Below are 24,043 nucleotides of genomic sequence, written 5' to 3'. Positions count from 1 at the left end.
AAACAGTGGGGAGGTGTGGAAGGTGGGGCTCAGTGAGGAAACTAGGCAGCTTGCTGACCTCTTTATTGTAGCTTTGTTCTTTCATTTCAATGTTGTGAATTTCCTAGAATGTTCAACTTTAGAAACAATCTAGCACTACAAATAATTTTATTTTATATCTTGTTTTAATATTTTTATTCCTCTGAAGTTCTTTCTGTAGTGAGATTCAATAAGAATCAGTTGTGTTCATGTTTCAACTGGTAAAGACTCTTAATCTTGGGATGTATAAATTGCCTTTTTATTTACTATAACTTAACTATGAACTCTGATTTACATATAAAATTCAAATTCATTTTGTGACAGAGAGAGAGAGGGACAGATAGGGACAGACAGAGAGGAAGGTAGAGAGATGAAGAAGCATCAATTCTTCGTTACAGCTTTTTAGTTGTTCATTGATTGCTTTCTCATTCATATGTGCCTTGACTGAGGGGGCTACAGCAGAGCGAGTGACCCCTTGCTCAAGCCAGCTACCTTGGGATCAAGCCAGTGACCTTGGGCTTCAAGGCAGCGACCATGGGGTCATGTCTATGATCCCATGCTCAAACCAGTGACCCTGTGCTCAAGCTGGTGAGCCTGTGCTCAAGCTGGCAACCCCAGGGTTTTGAACCTGAGTCCTCTGCATCCAAGTCCAATGTTCTGTCCACTGCACCACCACCTGGTCAGGCTCAAATGCTTTTCTTGGTTATACAATGAATTTTGTCATCTTTATCTTTATTGTACTAATGTGAGTTCACAATTCTTGCTTATCATTGATGATGTATTCAAAAAATGTTCTCTCCTTGCTGCTTCTAAATTTTGTTCTAGGTTCATTCCCCTCCCACCATGTTAAGACCAAAACAAAATTGTCTGGGAGAAACTGGTATCTGTCATTTTCTTTAGAATCCTCAGTAAAAGAACTTAGAATTATTTCAGACTATTATAGTGTCTCACTGCCCTGAAGTTAGCAATCCTTTACATCTGAATTACTTCTTTGTCAACATAAATCCTTTTTTCCTTTTTCTGGAATTAATCAATTGCCTCAAAATTTCTTTGCAGACCAGTACCATTTACCTTATATATAGTAAGTGTTCCTGTTAAATGTAAATTAAATCATAGTATAATCCAAATGCATTAGGGGACATTTCTGTTAAAAGAATTTCTTTTGTAAAGCAAGTAATTACCCAATAATTATGTTTTGGGTTGTTTTTGTCTGTTTTCAGTTTTTAGTGATAGTTGTTTTTTTTTTCCTAGATTTTCAAATACAGTGTTTACTAAAAAAATAGGGTATACTTAAAAGTGATTTTAAGGTCATTCTGAACTTTCTGTTCTCTAGGTTAAAATGCACTAAGACAAGCAATAATTTGAGGTTTTCTGTACTAAATGTTAAGGTGGTTGTTTTCTATTAAAGAAAAAAACTTCAATCTTTTTTTGAGTGTCCTGTTGCTTATAGTCAGTTAAAGATAACATTGACCAGCTGTCATTAGGCTATGATTTCTTTGTGCTTAAAATCTGGTTTTATTTTAGCCTTCCTCTTTGTGTTGTAGCTGGTGGACAGCGAGGTGGTGATGCTCTTAGCACACTGGGAGAGAAAGAAGACGAGCCTGATTGAGCTGCAGGAGCAGCTTCAGCAGCTTCCAGGTCTCATAGCAGATCTGGAGTCCGTGATGGCGACTCTGAGTAAGTTTTATGTTCACATCTGTACATTACCTTTAGGAAAGAAAATAATTTGGCCAGGACCTGGTATAATTTCAGAACTTTCTAAGAATACATTAAATTTGTAGTTAACAGGATTTTTTGGAAAGTAGTACATCCTAGTTAATTTAATTTTTTTTTTTTTTTGTATTTTTCTGAAGCTGGAAACGGGGAGAGACAGTCAGACAGACTCCCGCATGCGCCCGACCGGGATCCACCCGGCACGCCCACCAGGGGCGCCGCTCTGCCCACCAGGGGGCGATGCTCTGCCCCTCCGGGGCGTCGCTCTGCTGCGACCAGAGCCACTCTAGCGCCCGGGGCAGAGGCCAAGGAGCCATCCCCAGCGCCGGGCCATCTTTGCTCCAATGGAGCCTTGGCTGCGGGAGGGGAAGAGAGAGACAGAGAGGAAGGAGGGGGTGGGGGTGGAGAAGCAAATGGGCGCTTCTCCTATGTGCCCTGGCCGGGAATCGAACCCGGTTCCCCTGCACGCCAGGCCGACGCTCTACTGCTGAGCCAACCTGCCAGGGCCAAACAAATATGATTTTAAGTTAATAAAACTGGAACTGGAACTCATTTAATTTTTTGAAAAAAATCTCACTCCTCGGGGTCAGTGAGCATGCAAAACACTCACTACTACTCAAAGGGCTAAACTATGCCAATAACTTTTCTGGCTCAGTTCAGTTTAGGAAACATAGTTATAATTTTTTTAAAAAAATTCTTAAAGTACTTAGGGTGTCTTTGTGACATTAGATCTCTATTTAAAAGTATAAATATAGAAATGGATTAGGCTAACTTCGTCCTGACTATGGTATATCCTCTGGAAGCTGTTTCATTTAAAATTAGGTCTGCGGAGAGCGCCGTGACTTGCAGTATGCTTTTTTCTGTTCAAACTGAAGAGAGCAAGCAAATCCAGTTAAATGAGGGTACATGTTTGTCTAAATTTATACTTTGTGGAAGTTTATATTTTGGGTGGTTTTTTTTATTGCAATGAATTATGCTGATATTCTTTATTTCTTAAGTTTATATTTAGAAAGTTAACTTCTGTGTTCGCCAGTGCCACATCTTAGGATAATATTGTGGCTTACTATTTTCTAACCAAGCTTGAGGTCTTAGTAGAGTAAGGGATAGGAGCTGTCTGCATAGGAGATAAGCTTCTTGTGCTAATAACCTGGTCCAATCTCATGGGTAAGAAGGTAAGAATACTCTGTCATCTGTATCTCTTCCTGTTTTTCAGTATCACCTTTTTTTAAAGCAAAACAAAAATGACTTACAAAACAAGTAATTAGCAAATGCTAAAACAGTTTTTTTCTGTGTGAATAAAGTTATCTGAATGGTTTTTGGAATGCTGTTGTTGATAATAGTAGCTAATGGCAGCTACTATTTTGGTGTCTTATAAGCATTATCTTTAATTCTTATAAGAACCCTACATAAGTAATTTTACCCTACTTTACCGATAAGGAAAGTAAGGCTTGAAGAGGCTGTGATTTGCTTCGGGTCACATATGATGTGGATCCAGGATCCCGCAATGTCCCAGTTGGGGGTGAGGTAGTTAGGATGACAGCTGTCAGTAGGCCTCAGGAACTGCATTCATAAGGCCCTGGCTGTGACAGTATTTTCTGGTGTTGGAGATTTGTTATTTCTGAAGGCAGGGCATGGAAAAGATCCTGGGTCTCAGGAGAAATGTGGGATAGCTGTGGCTGCCCTCTCCATTTGCCCCTCTTATCATGATCTTTCTCAAGCCTTGATAACAAACTGAAATAGCTTCCAAGATACATTGAATTTTTTCTTCAGCCACTTTCTTTTAGCTTATGTTCCTGTATGTCTTTGAGTTGCTTGCTTTTCATTGGTCGTATATTTCTTTGCAGAGATTTTCTTCTATGGTAACCTGGTAACCTCCCCCCCCCCCCTTTTTTTTTGGCCAGCTTAGAGTGAATTCTATTTAGAGAGGTTCTTTGTTTGATATCACTCTGCTGATTACGTGTATCTTGACACAATTCTAATTATTTTCATAGTCTTTTCTGCTTAGAAAATGCAGTTTTTATATGTCATTCTTAAAATAGAATGTATGTATTTTCATTCTCAATTAAGATCCCAATATCCTGAAAAAAGTTGGATATTTAGTGATGTATGACCTCCTTCTTTAGAAACTGCATCATGGCTTCTGAAATGAATGGGGTGGGCTTCTTGAATGCTCACTTGAATCCTCTGTCTTTGTTCATCTGAGGACACCAAATGCCAATGGCAAATAACAGTTAAAGGATTCTTGAAACTACTCTTCCGGACAGATGATAACTTCCAAATAATTTACATCAGATTTTTTTCCCTAGTCTGTATCTAATTTATCTACAGCTCTTTTTGGATGGTTTATCAGTTTTCTTAGACAATACCTCTAAAATCCTAGATGGTTGGTTTTTACACTTATTGCCAATCTGAATATCATTAGTCATTGAAATTCATGCTTCCTTTGTATTTTAACCTATTGCTGTTAGTTGCCTGATATTTATACTTAGTGATGAAAGGCTTACTGTAAGAGATAGTAAGTTCGACTGGAATTCAAAAGGCCTGGTATTTGTTGACCTAGAATAAGCTTTTAAAGAGGTGTTTTGAAAGTGTGACTTTTAGAGGAACAACTAAAGCTTCTTGGAATTAGTGCTGATATTCTTTATAGTAGGAAAGTATTTTGAAGCCAAATTTGGTGGCATAGGTTATATAAACATATATCCATATTAGTGTAGTTTATGAATTCATTTTAATGAATTTGTGCATCATTCTTAGGTATTAGAAGCACTTAGTATTTTAAATGTTCACTCAAATACTGAATTCTTTTATTTTTTGATAGCCTCAAAATATCTCTTATCATCACCTGAACCTTGATGTAATGTTAACAAGTCAAACAATAATAAAAAATAAAAATAACAGAAGAAAATAGTAACTGGCCTATATTTAGTCACAGGTTTCCGTAACTTCTTTGAACTTTTCTTTTCACTGTTGTATCTAATATATCTAGTCAGCCCCTCCATTTGCTAGGCTACTTAACTCTTAGTCTTGCTCTGTTCTCTAGAGCCTGCTCTTTAATTAAAGAGGAAAGGCTTTATATAATGTGAGCAATTTGGACCTTTGGTGGTGCTTTTAGCTGCATTATCCTATGGCTTAAAAATAACAACTGATTACTTAATCCCTCAGGAATTGTTGAGTAACAAGGAATAATCCATTCATGTTGGGTTTTTATTTTAATGGAGTGTGATTCATCCACCTTACAAAAGCATGTGTAGTAGATAATTACTGGTAAAGCTTGTCATTAAAAAAATTTATATATATAAAAGTATGCTAAGAACCGGAAAATAAAGGCTAAGAACTTACTCGCAGATCTAGGTTTAGATCCCAGTTCCACAACTTCTTTTCTGTGAGATACCAAGCAGGTTTCTTAATTGCTCCAAGCTCTGGGATCTTCATCTAGAGCAGGGGTCTCAAACTCGCGGCCCGCGGGCCGCTAGGTTTAGATCCCAGTTCCACAACTTCTTTTCTGTGAGATACCAAGCAGATTTCTTAATTGCTCCAAGCTCTGAGATCTTCATCTAGAGAATGAAGATGAGAGCACCTGCTTCCTAGGGTATTTGTAGGCTTGAATGACAGTTACAAAGCATTCAGCACAGTGCCCAGTGCATATTAGGTATCTGCTGGGTGCATGTGCTGTTGGTAGACTCCGGGGATACAGCAGCAAGTAAGACCAGACACCTGCTATCAAGATGCTGACATCCTGGCAGGAGTTTCTGTAGTCTTTACAAATCCATTGTTCTTTGACAGAGGGCTTGGATGGATATTATGCAGTTTAACTTGTCCTGCACAATAGTTCTGAATGTAAAACCACAGCATGAAATATTATGAGATAAACTATAGTTTTCTGTGCATTGAAAGGCAGTGTAGCTTGACGAGGCAGTGGCACAGTGGATAGAGCATTGGACTGGGATGCAGAGGACCCAGGTTCGAGACTCCGAGGTCGCCAGCTTGACCGCAGGCTCATCTGGTTTGAGCAAGGCTCACCAGCTTGGACCCAAGGTCGCTGGCTCGAGCAAGGGGTTACTCGGTCTGCTGTAGCCCCCTCCCCCCAGTCAAGGCACATATGAGAAAGCAATCAATGAACAACTAAGGTGTCACAACAAAAAACTAATGATTGATGCTTCTCATCTCTCTCAGTTCGTGTCTGTTTGCCCCTATCTATCCCTCTTTCTGACTCTCTCTCTGTATCTAAAAAGAAACAAACAAACAAAAAAGGCAGTGTAAAGATAAAATGGAATGTTGTCATCCAGATTCTATATACTTTCTCATTCTGTGTAATAATCATAGTGTTTTATCATAAAACTACTAAAATATTTACAAATTATTTATTGAATTCTCTTGAACTTCCACTAGAGGGTAGTCTAACCCTATTTCATTATTGAAATTTAAACTATTAAGGGCTTTTCTGAATTTTCTCTATTGCTTAGTTTATTTTTTATGACCTACTTTTTTTTTTTAATTTTATTTTTTTAATGGGGCGACATCAATAAATCAGAATACATATATTCAAAGATAACAAGTCCAGGTTATCTTGTCGTTCAATTATGTTGCATACCCATCACCCAAAGTCAGATTGTCCTCTGTCACCTTCTATCTAGTTTTCTTTGTGCCCCTCCCCCTCCCCCTTTCCCTCTCATTTTCCCCCCTTCCCCCCGTAACCACCACACTCTTATCAATGTCTCTTAGTTTCACTTTTATGTCCCACCTAGGTATGGAATAATGCAGTTCCTGGTTTTTTCTGATTTACTTATTTTGCTTCGTATCATGTTATCAGGATCCCACCATTTTGCTGTAAATGATCCGATGTCATCATTTCTTATGGCTGAGTAGTATTCCATAGTGTATATGTGCCACATCTTCTTTATCCAGTCATCTATTGATGGGCTTTTTGGTTGTTTCCATGTCCTGGCCACTGTGAACAATGCTGCAATAAACATGGGGCTGCATGTGTCTTTACGTTTCAATGTTTCTGAGTTTTTGAGGTATATACCCAGTAGAGGGATTGCTGGGTCATAAGGTAGTTCTATTTTAAGTATTTTGAGGAACCACCATACTTTTCTTCCATAATGGTTGTACTACTTTACATTCCCACCAACAGTGTATGAGGGTTCCTTTTTCTCCACAGCCTCTCCAACATTTGCTATTACCTGTCTTGCTAATAATAGCTATTCGAACAGGTGTGAGGTGGTATCTCATTGCAGTTTTGATTTGCATTTCTCTAATAGCTAAAGAAGATGAGCATTTTTTCATATATCTGTTGGCCATTTGTATTTCTTTCTGGGAGAAGTGTCTGTTCATATCCCATTCCCATTTTTTTATTGGATTGTTTGTTTGTTTGCTGTTGAGTTTTATGAGTTCTTTGTATATTTTGGATATTAGGCCCTTATCTGAGCTGTTGTTTGAAAATATCATTTCCCATTTAGTTGGCTGTCTGTTTATTTTGTTATCAGTTTCTCTTGCTGAGCAAAAACTTCTTAGTCTGATGTAGTCCCATTCATTAATTTTTGCCTTCACTTCTCTTGCCTGTGGAGTCAAATTCATAAAATGCTCTTTAAAACCCAGGTCCATGAGTTGAGTACCTATGTCTTCTTCTATGTACCTAATTGTTTCAGGTCTTATGTTTAGATCTTTGATCCATTTTGAGTTAATTTTAGTACAGGGGGACAAACTGTAGTCCAGTTTCATTCTTTTGCATGTGGCTTTCCAGTTTTCCCAGCACCATTTATTGAAGAGGCTTTCTTTTCTCCATTGTGTGTTGTTGGCCCCTTTATCAAAAATTATTTGACTATATATATGTGGTTTTATTTCTGGACTTTCTATTCTGTTCCATTGGTCTGAGTGTCTATTTTTCTGCCAATACCATGCTGTTTTGATTGTCGTGGCCCTATAATAGAGTTTGAAGTCAGGTATTGTAATGCCCCCAGCTTCATTCTTTTTCTTTAGGATTGCTTTGGCTATTCAGGGTTTTTTATAGTTCCATATACATCTGATGATTTTTTGCTCTATTTCTTTAAAAAATGTCATTGGAAGTTTGATGGGAATTGCATTAAATTTGTATATTGCTTTGGGTAATATAGCCATCTTGATTATATTTATTCTTCCTAGCCAAGAACAAGGTATATTCTTCCATCTCATTATATCTTTTTTGATTTCCCTTAACAATGGTTTATAGTTTTCATTATATAAGTCCTTTACATTCTTTGTTATGTTTATTCCTAAGTATTTTATTTTTTTTGTTGCAATCGTGAAGGGGATTATTCTTTTGAGTTCATTCTCAATTGTTTCATTGTTGGCATATAGAAAGGCTATTGACTTCTGTATGTTAATTTTGTATCCTGCAACCTGACTGTATTGGCTTATTGTTTCTAGTAGTCTTTTTGTGGATTCTTTGGGGTTTTCGATGTATAGGATCATATCATCTGCAAAAAGTGATACCTTTACTTCTTCTTTTCCGATATGGATACCTTTTATTTCTATGTCTTGTCTGATTGCTCTGGCTAGAACCTCTAGTACCACATTAAATAAGAGTGGAGAGAGTGGACAACCCTGTCTTATTCCTGATTTAAGGGGGAAAGCCTTCAGTTTTGTGCCATTTAATATGATGTTAGCTGATGGTTTATCATATATGGCCTTTATCATGTTGAGATATTTTCCTTCTATACCCATTTTGTTGAGAGTCTTAAACATAAAATTGTGTTGTATTTTATCAAAAGCCTGTTCTGCATCTATTGATAAGATCACATGGTTTTTGTTCTTTGTTTTGTTGATATGGTGTATTATGTTAACCGTTTTACGTATGTTGAACCGTCCTTGAGATTCTGGGATGAATCCCACTTGATCATGATGTATTATTTTTTTAATATGTTGTTGTATTCGATTTGCTAGTATTTTGTTTAGTATTTTAGCATCTGTATTCTTTAGAGATATTGGTCTGTAGTTTTCTTTTTTTGTGCCATCCTTGCCTGGTTTTGGTATGAGGGTTATGTTGGCCTCATAAAATGTGTTTGGAAGTATTGCTTCTTCAATTTTTTGGAAGACTTTCAGTAGAATAGGAACCAAGTCTTCTTTGAATGTTTGATAAAATTCGCTGGTATAGCCGTCAGGGCCTGGACTTTTATTTTTGGGGAGGTTTTTAATGGTTTTTTCTATTTCTTCTCTACTAATAGGTCTGTTTAGGCTTTCTGCTTCTTCTTGACTCAGTCTAGGAAGGTTGTATTGTTCTACGACTTTATCCATTTCTTCTAGGTTGTTGAATTTAGTGGCATAAAGTTTTTCATAGTATTCTACAATAATTCTTTGTATATCTACGGTGTCCGTGGTGATTTCTCCTCTTTCATTTTGGATTTTGTTTATATGAGTTCTTTCTCTTTTTTCCTTGGTAAGTCTTGCCAAGGGTTTGTCAATTTGGTTGATCTTTTCAAAGAACCAGCTCCTTGTTCTATTAATTTTTTCTATAGTTTTTCTGTTCTCTAATTCATTTATTTCTGCTCTGATTTTTATTATCTCCTTTCTTCGGCTGGTTTTGGGTTTTTTTTTGTTCTTCTTTCTCTAGTTCCTTAAGGTGTGAAGTTAAGTGGTTCACTTGGGCTCTCTCTTGTTTGTACCTATAGGCCTGAAGTGATATGAACTTCCCTCTTATCACTGCTTTTGCTGCATCCCATAGATTCTGATATGTCGTATTGTCATTTTCATTAGTCTGTATATATCTTTTGATCTCTGCACTTATTTCTTCTTTGACCCATTCATTTTTTAAAAGTATGTTGTTTAGTTTCCACATTTTTGTGGGATTTTTTTCCTCTTTTTTGCAGTTGATTTCTAGTTTCAAGGCTTTATGATCAGAAAATATGCTTGGTACAACTTCGATTTTTGTGAATTTGCTAATGTTGCTTTTGTGGCCCAACATATGGTCAATTCTTGAGAATGATCCATGTACACTGGAGAAAAATGTATACTCAGTCACTTTGGGATGAAATGTCCTGTAGATGTCTATCATATCCAGGTGCTCTAGTGTTTTGTTTAAGGCCACTATGTCTTTGTTGATTCTCTGTTTGGATGACCGATCTAGAGCCGTCAGCGGTGTACTGAGGTCTCCAAGTATGATTGTATTTTTGTCAGTTTTTGTTTTAAGGTCAATAAGTAGCTGTCTTATATATTTTGGTGCTCCTTGGTTTGGTGCATATATATTAAGAATTGTTATGTCTTCTTGATTCAGTGTCCCCTTAGCCATTATGAAATGGCCATTTTTGTCTCTGAGTACTTTTTCTGTCTTGTAGTCAGCATTATCAGATATGAGTATTGCTATGCTTGCTTTTTTTTGGATGTTATTTGCTTGGAGTATTGTTTTCCAGCCTTTCACTTTGAATTTGTTTTTATCCTTGTTACTTAGATGAGTTTCCTGTAGGCAGCATAGAGTTGGATTTTCTTTTTTAATCCATTCTGCTACCCTGTGCCTTTTTATTGGTGAGTTTAATCCGTTTACATTTAGTGTAAGTATTGACACGTGCGAGTTCCCTATTGCCATTTTTTATCTTGCTTTCTGTTAGTTTTGTGTCTTGTTTGATCCTTCTCTTTCGTTTTTCTATCTTTTGTTTTTATTTGGTTGTATTCCATACATCTTTCCTCTGTTGCTATCTTTTTTATTTCATGTGCTTCTGTGGTGGTTTTTTCAATAGTGGTTACCTTTAAGTAATGAAAAGGGTCCCTACCCTGTTCATTGTAGCGAACTATTTTGTGAGTACTTTTGCACTCCATCGTCCTTTGGTACTGTTAATCTCCATCTTCTCCCCCCCTTTCTTTTTGTTGTTGTCACAGTTTAAATTTGGTTTTATTGTGTTCTTCTTGGAGCTTTTACTTGTGGCTCTGTTTTTTTTTGTTCTTTGTATCTGATTGGAGAACCCCCTTTAGTAATTCCTGGAGTGGGGGTTTTCTTTTCTGTATCTGTGAATGTTTTTATTTCTCCTTCATATTTGAAGGATAGCTTTGATGGGTATAGTATTCGTGGCTGAAAGTTCCTCTCTTTCAGGACTTTAAATATTGGGGTCCACTCTCGTCTAGCTTGTAGAGTTTCTGCTGAGAAATCTGATGATAATCTAATGGGCCTTCCTTTATATGTTGTATTCTTCTTTTCCCTGGCTGCCTTGAGAATTTTTTCTTTGCTGTTGGTTTGTGCCAATTTCATTATGATATGCCTTGGAGTAGGTTTGTTGGGGTTAAGAAAACTCGGAGTTCTGTTTGCTTCTTGAACTTGAGGCTTTAGTTCTTTCCACAGGCTTGGGAAGTTCTCATCTGTTATTTGTTTGAGTATGTTCTCCATTCCATTTTCTCTCTCTTCTCCCTCTGATATACCTATTATTCTTATGTTATTCTTTTTGATGGAGTCAGATAATTCTTGTAGTGCTATCTCATTTTTTTTAATTTTTGAGTCTCTTTCTTCTTCTCTCTGTTGTGCCTCAAGTTGCTTGTCTTCTATTTCACTAATCCTCTCTACTATCTGGCCTGTTCTATTAGCTAAGCTTGTTACCTCATTTTTCAGCTCGTGAATTGAGTTTTTCATCTCTGTTTGATTTGTTTTTATAGTTTCAATTTCCTTGGACATATATTCTTTGTGTTCATTGAGTTGTTTTCTGAGCTCCCTAAATTGCCTTTCTGTGTTTTCTTGTATATCTCGGAGGATTTTTAGGATTTCTATCTTGAATTCTCTGTCATTTAGCTCCAGGTTTCCAATATATTAAATTTTTTCTCCATAGATTTTTCCTCATCTAGCTGTGTTACCTCTCTTTCTTTTGTATCCATGATATTCGATTTTCTCTTCCTTAATGGCATCTGAGGATGGTTTTGTTGATAGTATTGAGATTTAATAAAGAATATAAAGTTAAAAAATAAAAAATCAAAAAGAGTTGTTTTTTTAAAAAAAAATTAATAATGAAATAAAGAAAAATAAAATAAAATAAAAATTTTAAAAAAAGGAAATTATTCCCCCCCTCCTTTTTCCTCTCCTCTCCTCTCCCCCCTTTCTTGGGAAAATCTTGTGGTGAACTGTGAATTATAACCAACAATGCCTGTAATGGAGGGCCTGAATTGGGGAAAAGTAATAAAGGGGCAAAGAAAAAAAAAAAAAAGGAAAAAAGGGGGTATGGACCCACAAAAAGCAAATAAGGAAAAATTTTGGGTCAAGAATAAAATGATTTGCTTTAGGTGTTGGTTGACTAAGAGTTATGATGAGAGGAATAAGAGGGAAACAGAAAAATGGGGGGACAAATTAAAAAATTACTATTGTATTTAGTGGAACAAGAACTAGATAAAATGGAGAGCCAGGGATGGGAGCACTGCTAGTGAGTTAAAAAGGTGAAGTAAAAACCCCCCAAAATGCCACAAACATAAGTTTGAGTCCCAGATAAGATAATTTGTTTGTTATTGAGGTTTGAATGAGAGGAGATGTAAAGGAGAAAGGAAGAAACTAATATAGAGGGAGAAAAGAAAGAGAGAGAGAGAAAAAAGAGGGAACCACTAAAAGAAGAAAAAAGAACAAAGAGGAGAGAGAGAGAGGGAGAGAGTTAAGAGTTTTGGAGTGCAGCCCTCATAGAGAGAAAGGAAGAGGAAAGAAAAGATAATGGGAGATGTAACACTTATGGGTAGTGTAGTTCAAGGAGAGGAGAGAGTAAGACTGGCAGAGAGTGAATCGGCCAAATTGGAGGAGGAAAAAAAATATCAAGAATGAAGATAAGAGAAACAAACGAACAAATATAATAAAATGGGATAGGTTATAAAGTCTGCAGATTATTCTTGATTTTGAGAGGTTGTCTTCTTGCTTTTTCTTTTCTCTCCCTCTTTCTGGTCGGTGTCTCTGTACCCCGGGTTCTGCCCCTTTGACTCGCTCAGGTAGAGGTTTGCAGTTGATAAGTCTCTATGGCGATGTCATGTATTGTGCTTTAGTCTCGTTGGCAGTCGAGGCGCATTAGCATTTAATAGGCTCCGACAGTGAGAGAATCCGTGTTCCTGGAGCCTTTCTCCTAGTCTTTCCTTCCTCAATTAGTAGCCTGATAATCCAGCTATGGGGTTGCTGCTGCCTCTGCCTGGATAGTAAGAGGCTCAAAGAGCTGGCAACTCCCCACTCTATTTCCACTCAGCACAGGGCTCTGGGTAAGGCTGAGTCAGTCAGAGCTGCTAGCATAATCAGGTAGGGTTTCCGCCCACTCAGAGACCTCTGGCTCTGCCACTCTGTCCGGTAACACAAGTGGGTGCCCAATTCCGGGGCGCTTGGAGGAAACTCTAGCTCACTATCTGCACGCGCAGACCAGGATATCCCGCCGGCAGTCTCACTCTCTGAGTGAAACTCCCAACCACATGGAAAAGTTGCAGCGTTGGAATTGGCTCTCGCTCTGTCCCCGTGCGCGGCTTTTGCAAGGCGCTGGGGCGGCCCGAGATTCCACTTTGGCCCACACAAAGGCCTCTGACTCTTCCCCTCTGTGCGATAACACGGGCCGCACTGCCGAGGCACTCGGAGGAATCTCTCGCTATCTGCGCGCGCAGACCAGGATATCAGACAGACCGCGTTTCCCTCTGAGTGAAACCCCCACCAGCACGGAAAAGTTCCACCGTTGGAATTAGTTCTCGCTCCCTCCCGTGCGCGGCTTTCCCAAGGCGCTGGAGTTGCCCTGAGATTCCGCTTTCGGCCCACACAAAGGCCTCTGGCTCTGCCTCTCTGTGGGGTAACACGGGCACCCACTCCCGGGGCTTTGGAAGAAATCTCTCGCCCACTATCTGCGCGCACCGACCAGGAGATCGGGTAAAATGGCTGCCCCGCTTGTCTTTCTTTGTCTGGGTTTGGCGCGAGTGTTAGCTTGTACTGCCCAGGTTGCCACAGGAACAGTTTTTCCTCGGCTTGGATCTCCGTGCCACAGCCTGGTTCGGCCGTTTGTGCCGCGGCCTGGATCTATTCACCCCTTTGCCCGCCTCAGTTTCTATATTCACAGATCCCAGAGAAAGCCGCCCTGTTTAGGTTAGTGAGGAAGGTGGAGCATTTCTTACTCCCTAATTCCTTCGGGGTTTGGTTATATATTTAGCCAATTTTTCGCTCGACCATACCTTTGGGTGTATTGTGAAACATCTGGAGGCTCCAAGGATGGGTTTTTCTGTTTCTGGTTGAAGATCTTGTTGAGCTTTGGGGGAGATTTATCGGTATCGCTTCCTACCCCGCCATTACTCTGACGTCATCCTGGAATGCCTGACCTACTTTTAAAAGACTGTTACTTTCATCTAGACCAGAAGATTTCTGTTAATTCTCAGATAACAAAGTGCTGTAAGAAAATGACAGCCATATACTAAATTTGTAGCTTTTTTTTAGTTGACCTAACCTGATATATTATTATCTTACTTTCATACAGAATTTCAGAGAGCATCCAGCAGGGAGACTGTCTCAACTCTGTGTTTGATGAACTAGATTATCTTACTGTCCATGTTACCTTCTGAAATGACATCCTTCAAGAAGCACATTAGATATCTTTAGATATCTTATAGTGAACTAAATGATCTAATTTGTTTCATGATGAGTTTTGCAAGTTAAGTCACTTATTGTCATCCATCATTACTGTATTACCTTATTAGATAAAAGAGTAATGTAAGCATTTGAAGAATCTAGTGGTTTGTTAGTACCTGGCCTCTGTGTCCTATGGATTTTTAGTCAAAGATTTTCTTATTTCTTGAGGCTAATTAGTCTTGTTAGAGAAGTACTCATTAAATACGAAATTATTAGTTTTAGTGTGCTGCTTTATTTTTCATATATGGTTACATTAAATATACTGTATTTCCCCATGTATAAGACGCTTCCATGTATAAGACGTACCTTACTTTTGGGGCCAGAAATTTGAAAAACAAATGTATTACATAAAGTTTTTGAACTCAAGTTTTATTCATCATAAAATTCATACAACTCCTCATTCATGCGAAAAAGTGGGAAATGCAAGTAAAAAAATCTACAACTACTGAAAAGGACACACCCAGTTTTTAGACTCCAAATATTTTGGGAAAACGTGTGTCTTATACATGGGGAAATACGGTAATATGTATTTGAGACAATGGCACAAAGAAACATTCCAAACAGAATCTCCCTTCCTTTGGGACAGTCTTCTCAGAGATTTGTGACGCTCTTTCCCGCACAGCTGTCAAGCATTCCCAAAGGGCTTTTCATAATAAAATTCTACCGATCTTTCCCACTGATCACTAAATGAGACACATGCTGTTGTTGCAGTGAGCAGAATGGGAGATCTGAGCTTTTAAAGGTGTATTTGAGTCCATGGAGGCCTGCTAGTGATTTATGTAAGTGCATTCTAAGTTTGGTCACCAAATTTACTCATTTATGCAATTCATTTTGTAATAGGAAATGAACAGACTGACAGGGAAATTAAATTTATGACCATTAAAATTCAGTATAAAATATTTAGAATATACTTTATGCTTGTGCCCTGGCCAAGTAGCTCGGCTGATTAGAGTGTTGTTCCAATATGCCAGGGTTGTGGGTTTGATCCCCAGGCAGGGCACATGCAAGAGTCAACCAGTGAATGCTTAAATGAGTGGAACAACAGATTGAAGTTTCTCTCTTTCTCTCTCTCTCTCTCTCTCTCTTCCTCTCTCCCCCTTCCTCTTGCTCTAAAATCATTCAATTAGGAAAACCTTATATATGCGTGTAATTATTATTTAAAGAACAAATTTAAAGTTTTAATGTAGAAAGGGGAGAAAATTAATTTTTGTCAATACAGTTCTTCTATATTTTATTACTGATTTCAAGCCTGCTAAGAGTTAAAATGTAAAATTCTCATTGCTTCAACTTTTTTAACTCACTGATTATGGGGGCTGGTTTGATACACTAATAACAAAATACCATCATGTTGTATAATGTTTTCAGAGTTCTCTGCCCATGCTTATTTCTTTTACAAAATTTAGAATAACCTCCTAGTATTTAAATTAGATGAACATGAATCAAAGATTTGCCTTCTTGGTTTTTATTTTACCTTTTGAGGGATACACTCATTCTGTCCCGAGAAATCATTCCTAATTGAATTCAAAAGACTTGGTATCAGAGGATGCAAAGATGTAAAAATACAGTTGTAACCGTTAAGACCCTTCCTGATTCCTGAGAAAGATGATAGTACACAGGTAATTGTATAATGTCAGTTAGAGTGTAAGCCTATATAAGGTCCAGGGTATGTGGAAGCAGAGAAGAAGAGAGCTCTGAGGGCTGGAAGGAGCCATAGCAATGACCCGAGCCTGGGAAGGGACCTCAGGGTAGGGCAGTGGAGGCAAGCAGGGACGTCTCGGGAAAGGCAGAGGCAGGAGACGGACACATGCAGGACTCTTCCTGAAGCAAAACAGTAATGAAATTGGAAACATAGGTGTGGCCAGGCAGTGAAAGGCCCCCAAATAAGTTAAGGAGTTAAACTGGATTCTTAAAGTACTTGCAAACCTTTGGAACTTTTTAAAGGGGAGAACATAAATATGAATTTGGTGTTAGCAATAAAATGACCACTGACTGTCCCAAGCATTTTAAATCTAAATTTGCTATTCAACACGAGAACATGATGCTGTTGGCCTATTCAGGTGGACCTGTGGTTTCTTTCTTGTTAATGGTTTAGGTTGGTACTAAACTAGCCACATGTTTTCACCTGGTCCCCATTTTTATTAACAGAAGTGAACTAGGCCTTCAAGTTCAATTTGTACCTAGAACATGAGAAGTTAATTGGCTTGCCAAGGGATCAACTTATTCGAGTTCTGGCTCATTAGCTCTGCACTCAACCAACAGAACTAGTCTCTAAATGAAAATTACTGTCCAAATAAAAATAAAAAAGTTAAAAAGAATATAACAATGTTTAAATATAATTGACTCTATTACATATTTTCTTTTTATTGTAGAAAAATCATTTGAAATACAATCCCCTCACTTATAAGGTTAAGGGATCTTAAATCTCAGAATATAGCCTTGAGTCTGACTTGCGAGTATATAAGTTTCCCAGAAAAAAATGAAAATTTTTTTGCTATTTTGGTGTGTTAGATGCATAGGTGTTATTTACACCATGATCATTATTGGTGTCAAAATTAAGTTTTAAATGACTTTTATAAAACTTAACTAATCTTTATAGAAATATTTTCTCTGTATTCTTTATGGTCAGCCATTAGTTATTTACTTACTGCCAAGTACTAAGTTAGCTACTTTACATACTTTGCCTCATTGAACCTTTTCGCCAGCTTTGCAGGGTATGTACTGTTAGCCCTCTTTTCACTGGTGAGGTATCTCATCTCGTCTCATCTGTATGAGGCAGAGCTGTGTTCCATCCAGGCTTGTGCTTCAAACCCTGCTCTTAACCTTCATGCTGAGGATAATGTGCTGGTACTAAGGGTAACATGAAAGCACTGTGTAGCCTAGAGTTAAATGGAATCCATATCAAATTTTAATTATTTTAGTTCTTATCATTAATCAAAGTAAAATAGCCTTTTAAATAACCTATTAGCTAAGACTTTCTAAGACCCAGTCGAACTAGTTTTAACACAAACTGAATATTGCTTCCTCAGGGCTAGTAGGACTACCTTCCAGGATACATCTCCCAGTTGTTTTAACATTTAACATAAAACCAAAAACTCTAAATACAATTAGTATAATCATTTGCTTGATTCTCCCCACATAAACTCATTAGATACCATTTATGACATTATTAAAAATCTTAGTTACATTTTTAATACATTAAATTTTAGCTTTTGCAAATTGTTTCAAGTTCAGCTTGCTGTAATCAAATATTTAGCTGTTTGATGTGGTCCCTGAAGATAGACTCAAAACTGTTATGAACTGCATTATTATCAGCCCTTCCCAGGATTCCCAGTGGTTTACAGTGATATATCAGTATGATCAAAGTCGGTACCTAATGTCTTTGAAGAAGAGTGCTAAGCTGGTGGTTTTCAACCGCTGGTCTGTGGACCCATGCCAGTCAGTGGTGAGTTAACCACCCTGATTATGATCCTCCTGCAGCATCAGAGTGCTTACTCTTTCACAGACCTCCGGTTGAAAAACACTGCTAAACTACTTTCATCACATTTTGCTCTTCAGTAAAATTTTGTGTTTCCCCCCAGTCCATGTCTTTAAGTCATACACCCTACAAGAAAGAAGAGGGAGTTTTGTAAGCATACTTACTTAATAGGGTTAAAATTTCGGATATTAGAAAATGTGAATGTTTCTGTATTTAATAAATCCGTAAATCAAACAAAGGTTAGTTAAAAACAGCCCAGAATTTACATCTTAACAAACCTGAAATTGCAAGTTAGAATTTGAGGAGTTTGCTCATAACCTAAATGCTACAAAAGCTAATTTAGAAAGTCATATGAAAATCCAGTGGATAAATGGAGGAATTCAACACACTGAAATTGCATTGTAGCTACTTAGTGGAGCCTGCACTGCCAGCTGGTGCACTGCTGCCCCTTCCCTGCGGTGGCCATGCCTCCTGGATTCTGGGCAGATCTCCTGTGGAGCCCTTGCCTCCATTGCCCTCCTCTATGTTAGATGCCACTCCTTGTGTCCCCACAGTACCTCTGCCCAGGCCTTTCCAACTGTGTTGTCATTGAAATGTGCTCCCCCTCTATTTTAACCTCTTTGAGCACAAGGACTGTCTTTTTCAGCTTTGCATTCTAGTGTCTGCACAAGTGGTGAGTGTTAGGTAAATGGCCATGATGCTCTTTGAGTTCAAAATCTTTGGCCTCTAAAACCTTTCTGCTAAGAAAACCAGCCCTCACCCTTATAGCTGTGATGTCATGGTTTACTTAGCACCCTATCAATTGGAAACTATTGTAGTACAGTGTAGGAGGAAGTCCGTTTTGATTCCTGACTGCCCTTCACTAGCTAGGTGACCTCGGGCAAAACACTGAATGAATTTCCGCAGGCTTTGGTTTTGAATCTTTTAAGTGAAGGATTTAACTATAGATGATCTCCATGTTCCAATAAAGCTGCAAAGCTCTGTGGCCTAAAGGCAAAGTTGAGTAGTAAAAAGACTAGTTGACTGGTGGGCAGAGCTGATTGCCTTCCCACCAACCACTGACTGTGCTTACTGTGTATTTGTATGTCTCTACAGTTGACCATAATGTGCTGGGGCAAAACAAGTACTAAAGTAACCTGAAAGCTCAAATATTAAATTTATATTTGGCATAATTTGTGTTAATTATATTTTGCTGTATTCTCATTATTTGAAACTGATTGTTCATGTGTGCTATATGGGGTTATTATGATACAATGTTAGATTAATCAGGATACTATTTCCTCATCATCCTGGTTAATAGAGTGTTATGGAAAGTTACATCTTGAAAATATAAAAGTATACTCAAAAAAGATCATTGAAGTCTGTTCAGTGTATTTTATTTTGTTTCAAGAAAGTTATATAAGGAATATTAAATAAGTGCAAAACAACAGCCACAATTTAAACTTTTAACTTTTGTATACTTTTCCTTTTCTCCACGATCTGATTTTTGATATTTGTTCTTTTGACCTTCTGTACTTTCAGCTCATTTAGAGACTAGCTTTGAGGAGGTAGAAACCCACCTGCTGAATCTGGAGGATTTGTGTGCACAGTGTGAATTAGAAAGATACAAACACATGCAGGCCCAACAACTGGAAAATTACAAGAAAAGTAAGAGGTGAGTTTGAAAAATTGGCCACAATATTTTCAATATCAAAGTTTTTCACAGCTTGATCTGAACTGAGCTACAAAGGGAAGAGAGGCCTAAAAGTAACAGCTTGCTAAAAACTGTGCATGCCAATTTGTGCACTGACATCTTGGGCAGAGTCAGAAGGTGCAGGTAGGTCCTCTGAAGTCCATGGGGAGGTCCCGTAGGTGGTGAAAGTGCCCGAGACTGTCATCGGGGCAGAGCAGGAAGTAGAAGGAGGTTACTGGATGAGTGAGATTGGGATCTGGCTGCGGCTGAAGAGTGGATTTGCCGGGAGAGGAAAAAGATAGGTTTGTTAGAGTACACTTCTGATTTTACGATGATTGATCAATAGAATAGTTCTGGATTGAGAGTGTGGCAGTAGGAGGAGTAGATTGCTGACATGAAGTGCTGGTCACTGGCATATAGGAGGTAAAAAAAGTCAAGCTGAAATGTAGGTATTGTGGATTATCACAATGATAAAGTTGTCTAGAATGCCAAGAGGTAGAGATGAAAACTGAGCATTCTGAAATTCCCAGATAGGTCTGTATTATCCCTAGGGATGGATCTTAAATGTTAATGAGTCATAAGAATCACCAGGAACGAATGTTTAAAATGAAGACTATGCGGATTCATTACTGGCGAGTTAATACTGATAGCATGTTTATTTCTTCATTACGATTTTATTTATTGATTTTAGAGAGAAGGGAGAGAGAGAGAGAGAGAGAGAGAGAGAGAGAGAGAGAGAGAGAAAGAGAGAGAGAGAGAGGAGAAAGGAGAAAGGGGGGAGGAGCAGGAAGCATTAACTCCCATATGTGCCTTGACCAGGCAAGCCCAGGGTTTTGAACTGGTGACCTCAGCGGTCCAGGTCAACACTTTATTCACTGTGCCACCACAGGTTAGGCATAGCATGTTTATAAGGTAAATATTTATCAACAATGCCTAAGTATTTTGTATCCAATATTCTGGTAAGATATTAGGCTTGTGATTTAAATTGAAGTCATGTTTTTATCCTGAAATAATTACTACTGATTTAATTCAAAATTATTAACAGAAACACAATTTGTTTTGGTTATTATGAAAAGTCCTTGCAGATCTAAGCTTCAATTTCTCCTCTGCCGCTTTCTACCTGTATGACCTGTTGCAAATGACCTATCTTTGGCTTTCTTGTTGTTAAATAGAGAATGATACTTTCTTGCAGTGTTACGGAATATGAGAGACAGGTTTTTCAAAAAAGTCAAATAAAAGCAGACCGATTTAGCTCACAGAATCACTGTTGATTCTCCATTCTAGTTAACTGGCTTTTCTAAACACAAAACACAGAAATACGGAGTGTGAAACATTGCTTAATACCATTTATAAACTATAATCTTTCTGAAACTCTTAACCTGTCTTATTCGGCATGTGAAAGGATGAAGTATCTTTTTCAAAGATAACATTTCAAAGCAATTTATATAGCCAGGCCTCACATGTGTATGACTACATATATAAGGCTGATTAGTATCTGGCTGCAATATAAATAAATTGAGTTGACAACGCTGAGAAAGTAGAGCAGTTTTATTCAGTCAAATGTAGAGTGATAAAAAAAGTCTTTTAAATAATAAGTCATGTAGGACATTTACTATTCAGAGCTGTCATATTTATATTTTAAGCTCTTTCTTGGCTGTTTCTACTTAATCTTGAATATAAAACTGGAAATATGATGAAGGTTACTATAATGACACCAAATTAGTTTTGATTGATACAGAACTTCCATTTAACACAATGGATTGAACATAGTCACTGAAATCCTACTAAAATTATAATTAAGAACTTTTTAAAAGTTACAATTCACAAGAACAAAAGGACTAGAAGAAGAAATAGCACCAATATTTTGGAACGGAGGAGGTGGGTGATGAGTGGTGTGGACCCAGCAGAGTAGAGAAGGCTGGGGCCGAAGCTGGGAGCCAGGTTCTGGTAGCAGGGACTAGGACATGAAGCATGCTGACGTGCCCCACAGAACCCCAGGGGGGTTCGGGATTTGAAGGCATCATGAACCTTTAAAGGTAAAGGGTGTTAATATACATATTTGGAGATGTTAGACCTCCTGATCCTCTGCGCAGCCACATCATTACCCCAACCCTAGCTCATTAAGTGATCTTAGGTTGCATCCAGGACACTGAGAGAAGGTAAGAGAGAATTGCTATTCTGTTGTGAACAGAGAAATTAACAAAGTATAGTAAACACAAGACTCTGTAGGCCTCTTTCTTCACTGGCTCTGAGAACTCCGGCAGCCAGACTTCCATCCGCTGTACAGGCTGTACAGAGGGCTCAGCTAAAAAAACTGACCCGCCCAGGAGAAAAGGTCTGCAAGTACAGACAGTTGGGGAGTTCTCTGATGAAACAGCTGGGTCTGCATTGAGCAAAAGAAGACTTTAGAATTTTAATTAATAGCCTCAGATATGTGAGGCTGTCTTGTAAGAGACCATTTGCGTTTAGGAGACATGAACAGAATTTTATAGAAAAGGAACATAGAACAAGAAAGAGCTCTTAGAAATAAAATATATGAAGGTAGAAGTAGAGAAAACTTTAACTGAAGCATTGGATGATAATGTTAGTACAATATTTTATATAAGAGAACAAAAAGACTGAAAAAAGCTAAGAGTGTTAAGAAAATTAGAGCATTAATTTTTAGGTCACATATCTGACTACTAGGAGTTCAGAAAGAAAGAGAGAAAAAGCAACAAATTTATTCAAGAGATAATACAAAAAAATTGTTCAGAACTGAAGGATATGAAAGAGTTAAAAGAGCCTGCCAAATACTTGGAAAAATGAGTGAAAAAAGATTCATTATCAACATGTATTTTTGTCAGGTTTACTACACTAGAAATAAAAATTTCAACAGCCTTTAGTGGCCTGACCTGCAGTGGTACAGTAAATAAAGTGTCGACCTGCAACACTGAGGTCGCTGGTTCAAAACCTTGGGCTTGCCTGGTCAAGGCACATATGGGAGTTGATCCTTCCTGCTCCTCTCTCTCTCTGCTTTCTTCTCTCTAAACTGAATAAAATATTTAAAAAACAAGAAAAAAAGCCTTTAGAAAGGTCTTATATTAAAGATTAGAAATCAAAAGAACTTCAACTTTTCAGGAACACTGGAAGTAGAAAATGGTTTTTTACTTTATATATACTTAGCAAAATTTTCATCAGATATGAGGAAATAGTCATTTCCAGGCTCACATTTAGCCTGTGTGCACACTTTATCAGGAAACTACTGGAGAACATGCTTTGTAAACAAGGGGGTAAATCAGGAAGAAGGAGGGTGCACGCAGAAGAGAGATGGATTTTTCTCAAGAGGATCCGTCCATTTTAGAAAGGAAACAAAGGGAATTCTCAGAATGATGGGGGAGAGAAGTGTCAGTAGGCCTTGCACGCAGTCAAACTGAAGCAGGAAGACCCTTCTGGATAGTTCTATGAGTAGTGATTCTAAAGGGGGGAGAAAGCAAGCTAATAGATTGTCTGATACGCTTTGAGAAGAATTTTATCAGCTCTGATGGAGAGTTTGATGATGAATTAGTGATAGTATATTTTTAAAAACTAAACAAGGTAACTATTAACACTAAAGGAAAACACAGTTTTATAAGATAAGAAATAGACTACATGGTCCATTTATAAGCAATGTTTATATAACTTTGTAATGATTAAATGTAGAATACGGATTTAAGCCAGAATTGTAATATAACTTAATGAGAAGATGGGGGAGAGGAAGCATGTTTGTACTGAGGGATAGGAAGGGTTTAGGAATGCTAGTCCTCATTGTCCACAGCATGAAATCAGTAATATTTAAAATAGAAATAAATGAATATTAGTATTGGCATAGCATTTAGAAATAATGGAGGTAAATACCAGAAGAAATAATTGAAAGAATTCAATATGGCTACTTGTGAAAGGATAGAAAGGTAGAGAGATCTGGGGAAAGGGACTCGTCTTCATCATAAACCCTTGGGTACTGTTTGATGTAAGAAATGTACAAAAACTATTTTTGATACTAGGCTGAGAAGGTAGCCACTGATAAAACATTCCATGATAGGCCCTGGCTGGTTAGCTCAGTGGTAGAGCGTCGGCCCAGTGTGCGGAAGTCCCAGGTTTGATTCCCGGCCAGGGCACACAAGAGAAGCGCCCATCTGCTTCTCCACCCCTCCCCCTCTCCCCTTCTCCTTTCTCTCTGTCTCTCTCTTCCACTCCTGCAGCCAAGGCTCCATTGGAGCGGGGTTGGCCCAGGTGCTGAGGACGGCTCCATGGCCTCCGCTTCAGGCGCTGGAATGGCTCTGGTTGCAGTAGAGCAACGCCCTAGAGGGACTGAACATCGCCCCCTAGTGGACATGTGCCGGGTGGATCCCGGTAGGGCACATGCAGGAATCTGTGTGTCTGCCCCCCCCCCCCTTCTCACTTCAGAAATATACAGAACAACTAAAACATTCCATGATTAAGTTTCAGATACCCTGTATTTGCCTAATGGAGGCAATACATGTCAGTGTTTCACAACTTGTTTAAATAAGCAGTTTGCATGTAGTACATATTAAACTATAGTATTCTATATAACACTATTTGAGAAATGTTCAAATAT

At 38.2% G+C, this 24,043-nt stretch overlaps 1 protein-coding gene across 4 annotated transcripts in view; it reads left to right on the top strand.

Moving 5' to 3' along the window:
• Nucleotides 1–24,043, top strand: part of DTNBP1 (dystrobrevin binding protein 1) — a 160,770-nt gene that overhangs the window by 50,139 nt on the left and 86,588 nt on the right. For all 4 annotated transcript variants that reach the window (XM_066377102.1, XM_066377101.1, XM_066377104.1 and 1 more), the window contains 2 exons: nt 1,563–1,695; nt 19,299–19,431. In XM_066377102.1, the coding sequence (XP_066233199.1) occupies nt 1,563–1,695; nt 19,299–19,431 (266 nt within the window). The remainder of the gene's footprint in view (nt 1–1,562; nt 1,696–19,298; nt 19,432–24,043) is intronic.

Source organism: Saccopteryx leptura, chromosome 3 (genome assembly GCF_036850995.1).
Source record: "Saccopteryx leptura isolate mSacLep1 chromosome 3, mSacLep1_pri_phased_curated, whole genome shotgun sequence".
NCBI lineage: Eukaryota > Metazoa > Chordata > Mammalia > Chiroptera > Emballonuridae > Saccopteryx > Saccopteryx leptura.
The sequence above is the reverse complement of the archived record's forward strand: the minus strand, read 5'-3'. Positions and strand labels throughout refer to the sequence as shown.